Source organism: Pecten maximus, chromosome 14 (genome assembly GCF_902652985.1).
Source record: "Pecten maximus chromosome 14, xPecMax1.1, whole genome shotgun sequence".
NCBI classification, from domain to species: domain Eukaryota; kingdom Metazoa; phylum Mollusca; class Bivalvia; order Pectinida; family Pectinidae; genus Pecten; species Pecten maximus.
In genome coordinates, this window is record NC_047028.1 from 6,407,534 (window position 1) to 6,415,974 (window position 8,441).

The 8,441-nt window shown below is 35.2% G+C and overlaps 1 protein-coding gene across 2 annotated transcripts; it reads left to right on the top strand.

The window, feature by feature from the left end:
* The first annotated feature begins 223 nt into the window (after positions 1–223).
* Positions 224–5,257, top strand: LOC117343011. Of its 2 annotated transcripts, XM_033905334.1 has the most exons (8): positions 224–285; positions 1,272–1,333; positions 1,598–1,610; positions 2,266–2,394; positions 2,855–2,983; positions 3,218–3,346; positions 4,600–4,728; positions 5,092–5,257. In XM_033905334.1, exons 2-8 carry the CDS (start codon positions 1,276–1,278, stop codon positions 5,222–5,224), a joined length of 720 nt encoding a protein of 239 aa, XP_033761225.1. In that variant the 5' UTR covers positions 224–285; positions 1,272–1,275; the 3' UTR covers positions 5,225–5,257. The 2 variants fall into 2 exon arrangements, with proteins under 2 accessions (XP_033761225.1, XP_033761227.1); XM_033905336.1 differs by lacking the exon at positions 4,600–4,728.
* The last annotated feature ends 3,184 nt before the right edge of the window (positions 5,258–8,441 follow it).

Below are 8,441 nucleotides of genomic sequence, written 5' to 3' on the forward strand. Positions count from 1 at the left end.
TACAATTTTACAGATCAGAACAAGCTCACGCTCCTTGTGAATGGTATGAAATACTGCTAAGTCTAATGTTTTTTCCAAACGTATATCGTCATCCACATAATGATAATTTTGGGTTTTTTGTTGTGTTTTGTAATAAGTTTATGTGTGATTAAGAATACGATAATGCTCAACAACTTGTTCCTCTTATCAGAGCTCTACAAAGACATGTGTTTCCTCAGAATGAGGTCAAAGATTAGGAGTTTAGAACGAAGGCGCCATTTTCGCCTGGTCGTTACGAACCTGCAGGTAGGTTATGTCTAAAAACATATGGCCGTGATAGGAAATGATAGTCTAGTGTGATGTTCTGAAATATGTCATCTTGTTGGACAAATACCGTTAATATTTTACATGGAATTGCCAGGTTTTGTGATAATTGTATATACGCTTGGGCGATAGGTGAATAGAAATTGTTTACACGTGATAAAGGCATTATCACTCCTTATCACGTCAAAGTAAAATAGATGCCGTCATTACATTGTAACGAAGTGAAAAAATGGAATTTACCCTTACGTTTTCGGTTGGACAAGTTAGCGTTACTTAACCATAACTTGAATTACAAACTTGTTCTCTTTCTGTAGAAGTCCATTTCATTATCTGGTTTATACACCTCCGTATAATGCACATGGCAATCATGAGCCTATTTCGTATGCATTACTAATGTATTAAAATAGATACCTGAAATGGTTTTTTTTCCATTAAGAGCCCATTTTACACAGTAATCATCACATCATTAAAGACAATGTTTCAAATTTCGAAAAGAAACAATCTACATCAAATTGTCATGTTCGTCCATTAGAACATTTCTTTAGATATACAGCTGTAGTTATTAATGTTATAGGTCGTTTGTTTTAATAAGAAATATCCCTATGATATCGGTAACGTAGTGGAACATTTTCTGTATATTTCCTAGGGTTGGTAGGTATATGTCAATAAACCTTCTGCAGCTCTCTTGTCGTTCTGGTAACTAAGCACAAGCAGTTGTGAGGTAAAGTTATTTCTTCCCGGATGAAGTGTGGTGTTTGTTATTATTTAACTTAAAAAAGTATTGGTAGTATTTATTGATATAAAACATTCCGAAATATCTAGAGCAGTTGTGTTCGATGAAACATCAATATGTATATCATATTTTCAGATGAACAAAAAAATATGATAAATGGTATAGAAAATTTCTCTATAAGATAATACGTGATAAATGCAGTGTTTTGTTTTTTTCCACTTTTATGCCATTCTAGGAAAATGAAGTTGTGTGTGTTACTCTGGGTTGTCGGGTTAACAGCAGCAGCAGTGGTTCCAGGTAAATCAACTCCAATACATTTAGTAGCACTTTGTTGTGTCAGAGGTTAGCAATCCATCATAATGCTTCGTATTTAGTGAACTATTGCACCGCAGCACAGGAAGCATATCCTAACAGCTTAAATATTTGATATTTCTGTTTTTTTAAATTATGGTAAGAATTAACAAGTTCACATATACGAAATGAATTGATGGCACAAACCAATCACCATGCAGATGTCAAAATCCTACGTTATGTATAATTTCATTATATCATATATTTCAGATAACAAAAGAAGGTAAGTGTATCTTATGGCAGTTTTTTTTCTGAATTTCTGTTTTCAAATAGTAAAATCTATTTAATTATCAAACACGTATACTAAATAAACTACAAATGTAATCCTTACGTCAGCGTTTAATTGGTTAATAATTATGAGTACCTAGGTACTTTATGGCCGTTAACTACATTGTTTAAAATGATATAACTACAATTGTTTATGTTTATCATCGTTAATTCAATAGGTATGACATTCTAAATCAAATCAGAAATAGCCAAATTATATCCATTTTACCAAGCCTTTCATACAAATGTAACCTTCCCCCACCCATTTATTCTGAAGACCGTTTGATCAGAATTCCTTCCCTTCATCCGTCCGAACAGTAGAAGAATCATTTCCAACATAACAAGTGGACTCTGTCGAAACCGGACTCTGTCCAATCCGGTCAAATAATATAGTCCCGAAAAAAATCCTTCTTTATCCATAGTAGTTAAATCTAATCAGATATCTATCCTGTAAACCGGTCTTATTCCATTAGTGAATCTACTCGGGCTGTCGGCTTAGTACTATAATAATTCGCCGTTTACATGAATGGATGATTTCAAAGTATACAGTACTACTTTAAATCATTAAAACTGTTGACAATCGTCTGAATGCTTCCCTGTTTCCTTAACAGTGACACTGATTACCTGAATGAGTTCGCTCAACAGCTGGCTCTGCTTGGTGAACACTTCGCGGAAACCGCTGCACATGCTGCACAGATCGCTCTTCAAAACCTAGTACCGTCACCATCTCCAAAGAGAAGGTACACGGCAATTTGATCATATCTGTTTATAATGACGATACCATTCCTAATTAAACATACACCAGTGTTGATCTATATTTCTTATAGTATCCGTTAATAATATCAATTACATATCGGCATTCTTATCACTTTCATTGAGTGGTTGACATCCCATTCATCAACTATTTGAAATATTAGTTTTTCCACATAGACACGTCAGTCATCTGAAGAATGTATGTTACACAAGACATTTCGACCATAAAGGTCGGATATTTATTCTAAACATGACTGATTGCGCTATTGATATAGTTCATTCCCGTTTTGTTAGCAAAAACAATAAATTTTTTTCCTGTAACAAGTTTCCTAACTCCCTTTAGGTATAATGACTTAAAATGTGTATTGAAAATAATTATTGTACATGTATCAGATAATTTACACATTTACTACTACGTTTAGTAAGTGGAATACGTTTTTTATCTAGTGACACCGACTTTCTTAACCAATTCGCACAACAGTTGGCTCTACTTGGTGAACACTTTGTGGAAACCGCGGCTCACGTCGCTGAAACAGCTCTTCATAATGTAGTACCAACAACATCCCCAAAGAGGAGGTAACTCGATCAGTTTATGTCGTCATAAAAAAGTCTTTGCATGTTTTGGAATACTACTTAAAATTTGATAATAAAACGCCAACTGCTGAAAACACAAGCTTGGCATTTTTAACAGAAAATGTAACTAATAATCAAATAGATTATTCTCTTATGTGAATAACACTGTTTTGATAAAAAGAGATATTTGTAAAGAATAAACGTTTTTATTTATACATAATATTTTTCTCACGACAGTGACACCGACTTTCTTAACCAATTCGCACAACAGCTGGCTCTGCTTGGTGAACACTTCGTGGAAACCGCGGCACATGTGGCTGTAACGGCCCTGCATAATGCAGTACCATCAGCATCCCCGAAGAGGAGGTAACTCGATCTGTGTCGGGCATATTTCTTCATTTTATGGTTCAGTTTGAGTCTAGTTATTAAACTGTTAGTTTAATTTTTTTTTCTTTTAAACATTTTTACTAAATAGGCAGGTTGACAAGACCTGATGTTGAGATAAGATATCATTTTTGATGTATCTATTGCTTTCAATCTCGTCTGAAAAAAAATGTATAATGCCGTAAAGTAGCAACATAACTAAAAGTATGACGTCAGACTCCTGGACGGCAACTTTTAGTCTAATCACAGTGCGCTTTTAATTTGGAACTGGTTGCAGACAAAGTCACTTGCATATAAAATGTTGATTTTTAACATTCATCAAAGGACAGGGCTCTGTGCATTGTCGAAAGGACAAGGCTAAATGACCAAAGCGTAAGGTGCTAAATTGGTTTTGATTGGGGTTCAAGTAAACATTTGATGCTACCTTTGAAACACCTCTTGAAGCTCTTGTCAAACTTGAATTGTTTTAGTCACTTTATTTAATTATGGATCACAAGCTATTGCCATTTTTTTATATTATATAGATGTGGTTTGTTTTATTTTTTTTTGCTTATTTGTAGATATTCATGAACGTGTTTGTGTTTGCTTGTGTGTGATTGTGTGTGAATGTGTATGGGTGGGTGTATGAGGGAGGGAGGGAGGGTGCGAGACTGTGTGTCGGACTTAACACTATCACTTGGTTTTTTTATGTTCGGCTATTGACTCTTATTTTGTCTCACGACAGTGACACCGACTTCCTTAACCAATTCGCACAACAGCTGGCTCTTCTTGGTGAACACTTCGTGGAAACCTGCGGCTCATGTGGCTGAAACGGCCCTGCATAATGTAGTACCATCAACACCCCCGAAGAGAAGGTAAACGAACATGTATCTGCCTTGAGCGTGTGATAAAGAGATATAAAGTCGATGGTTTGATTATTGATTGTCTCATCGTAGGCATCGGTAATAGTTAAATAGTCAACATTGTTTTCAACAGTGTTTACCTATTTTCCTCAGCTTACCTCGTAAATACTCCCGAAAATTTATTCTGTTTGTCAATCTGGACGCATCTGGAATGCTATCAATTTCAGGTGTTAATGAATGCCCATAGCCGTGATTGCACAGAAGGATGTAGACCAGGAAACCTCACAGCAATACTTTAGATCCATTTTGTGTGTCTGTTTACCCTTGCTTCGTTTCATCAACAGTGAAGAATAAACGTTTTCATTTATACATAATATTTTTTTCTCACGACAGTGACACCGACTTTCTTAACCAATTCGCACAACAGCTGGCTCTGCTTGGTGAACACTTCGTGGAAACCGCGGCACATGTCGCTGCAACGGCCCTGCATAATGTAGTACCATCAGCATCTCCAAAGAGGAGGTAACTCGATCAATTCAAACACTATGATAATTTCGTAAATTTTATGCTTCACTGTACTATATTGCGTATAGTGAAATACTTATTAAGATACTCTTATAATAGAAAAGTAACATTTGCAGTTGATGTAGATAATCTGAAAGATGATTGGTTAATTTCTGCACGACATAACGAGCAGTGCCCCAATACCTTCTTAATCCTACTGTTATTATGTCCTTATATGCACGGACGATATGTAAAGAGTGTTTAGATAGGACCATTTGAATTTGAGCTTGAAATTATACATGAAAATAAATCATATATTTAACATCATATGAATAGATTAAGAACTAAGCTGATAAATATGTGTTGTATTGTCATCAACAGTGACACCGATTACCTGAATGAGTTTGCTCAACAGCTGGCTCTGCTTGGGGAACACTTCGCAGAAACCGCAGCTCATGCTGCCCAGATCGCTCTACAAAACCTAGTACCGTCAACAACCCCAGTGACGAATTAAATTGCTTTTCATTAAAAGTACTTCTTAAAACGATATTTGTGTTGTTAATCAATCGCTTATGCCGCTATTGTTACGCCTAAGTCGGTTCAGCTAACAATTCGTTCAACTAAGCTTATCTAATATGTTCTTAACACTTACATTCACATCACCGGTCCATTGATTATATCAGCCGTACATCAATTTATTCAATCTCCAATTTAATTTAATTTACTGGAGATTTTAACATTTTCATGTATATAGAGTGTATAGAAGGAACTCACAGAGGTAATGAAATATCAATATTGAAGATGTACATGTCACGTATTTGCTATAACACAGCATATATAACAGGGAAACAATTAAAACCAATTTATTTATTTGTTGATAGCTAGCCACTGCATATGATGATAGCTACCTAATACCTAATGGGTGGTCGGGTGTCACAGTGGAAACATTTTCCCCTTTCACCTAGACGGCCGGGGTTCGATACCCCGATCGGACGTAAAAAGGTACGGGATCACCTGCCCGATCTCTTGGGTTTTCCCCGGGTACTCCGGTTTCCTCCCACAGTAAGACCCCTCACGTGCTTGCATCCGCGCCAACAAGCGTGATTAATATAAGTTGATATACCTTGTTTCGCAATTGTTGTAAAATAAATAAAGCTTACCTTACCTAATGCCATAATTATGTAGAAATATTTTAAACAGATTTACAAATCAACGCAATACTACAGCAAAAAAAAACACAATGAAGTATATGTGTAACAAAATGACTCCATGGGATATGTGCAGGTTAGAGTTCAAATATTGTCATTTTCTTTGATCAAATACATCATTTCTCAAAGCCGGAGAATCGTAGCAAAGTTAACCAGCAATAACAAAACAAAAACAAAAAACAATTACACGAATGCGATATAAAGAAAAGATTGGTGACGAAGAATGATTGGACCACGGACAAACTCTTATCATCACATTGAAATGCTGCAACTGGATAAATATCCTACCTGATCACATTATACTGTCAACGGGCGAAACAGTCCTTACCACAAACGTTAAAGCCTAACTTCAACCAGAGAGCTACAATTAACAAATATAGACTTATCCCGATCTGGGGGCACAACCAATGATATGCGGCGTCTTGGTGGCAATTCAGCCCTAAACAAGTAGGGCATCATAGAAATACATTCTTCCTTCAGTTCTTTCCGTGTAATTTTAGGACACACATTGCATCTTTAGTACGAAAGTAACAGTGAACATTGGCATACTAAATAAATGGTCGTCATATGTTCATAGTGATTCCTTTTCCTAGAATGTAAAATCTAACACTGCAAATGTGCACCATGATGCATATGCACCATCATTTTTATCTTGCCCTTTTTTTCCGTGTAAGATGAATGATAAAGGGAATCAATATTACGGAAGAGCATTATGGTAATATAGTAAAACAAAATATCGTAGTTCGTGTTAGTAACTCAAAACTTCGACTGAATAATTTTTTGAGTTACTTACTCAAACTATTTACTTAATAATATACCATTTCGAGATACTGGAGAGGTTAAGAAACCATACATATTTATATGTAAAAGGAGATTCCCTAGTACTAAGTGCGCATGACGTCATCAATTTATGGGGTTTTGCATTGGATACACGTAGCAACAGGTTGTAGCGCGGCGCCTACATGTAAGTCCAAACGTGTAGAAAACTGCGTTATTTCATGCACTTCATATGAATGTTTCTCATATTTAAACTTGGGAGTTAAGCTTGTTTGCATTATTTCTCAATTAAGGATTGAATCTTGATTTGGTCGATTTCATGGGGTCATGAATTGAGTTGCTCTTGAGACAAATTTAATGAACTGCGAAGTCTGCGAAGTCGGTCTAGATATTAATGTATCGAAGCTTGTGCAAGTCCAAATGGGGAAAAGCCCGAGGAGTTCCGGATTGTGCATGTCTAGTCGGTCGAGTAAATAGTCCGCAATATTAGAATTAAAAACAGCATTATTTTGTCAAAATAGAAGTATTTAGCATATATGGTCTTTCATAAAATACAAGAATACATAATAAATTTGATGATTTTAATAATTATTCCATGTTTATAACAACAATGTAGAAAAAGTGTAATCGTTCCGCTGAAGGATTTTAACCATGTATTCATACGCACTGATCAGTGTTAATCTGGTCAAATTCATGAGCAAATGAAACAGATTTAGTTTGGTAGTTTCATTGAGTCCAACTTGAGTAGAAATTGAAATATAAAAAAATCTTAAAGACTCTTTCTCAAGTTTTACTTCCAAGTTCGCTATGGACTGTTTGTTTTAAATGTTTGGACTTATTAGCGAACTATAATCGAAGCAGAATGTCAAATTGTTTTGTTTAGTTCCTTATTGTCATGTGATGTTGTGTAGTTAACCATATCAATATATATTTGGTGCTAATTGATAATATGCTCTAATCAGTGAATCCCTGTATCTATAAATTGTGCTTTCGTCAAATGAACTAAACAGAGCAAATATCGGAGAGTTATTAATAGTATCTCGAAATTAGTATATCGAAATATGGAATTATTATTTCGATATTTCATTTTACTGTCTGAAAATTTCCAGTTAGTATCTCGAAATTGAAAGTTATCAAGTCATAATTTCGAGACTAATCGCACGTTATCATCACCATGGCTCTTATGCTCTTCAGTATAATATAGTGAGATCTTATTGCAATTCTAAACTCTTTTTTGATAAAGCGGGATCAGCATCTCGATTAGTCCCGGGTTCGAACCTGGTTCAAAACCCAAGAGTAAAATGGTCTAACGCTCCATCCTTGTCTTTGCGATTCTATAGATCAGGTTTATTTTATCTATTTAATAGGTAATGCCAATGATGATATGTTTTCGTCATCTAATTGGATGACATTTGTTTTTACTTCTAAACTGTTCATTACTTTCCCCCCAGTTGTTATTGGTAAAAGTCAAACTTCTGCTTATTTACAGACCATTTTTTCAAAGGCCTTAGTGTATTTCAATTAAAACACATTTTCATATTTCCTGATTTCGTACATCGATACACCAATTCCAAAATGCCAATATGAAAGACATTATGCAGTTTATGTCATGAGTGAATTTGTTAAGATTTTTATTTCTAATATGCGCTAATTTGTAAAGGTACATTGCAGTCCATTTTCTAATTGCAGGCCATGGAAAAATTCACATCTGTATATTCAATGATAAAAAGAGCGACACTAACAGGA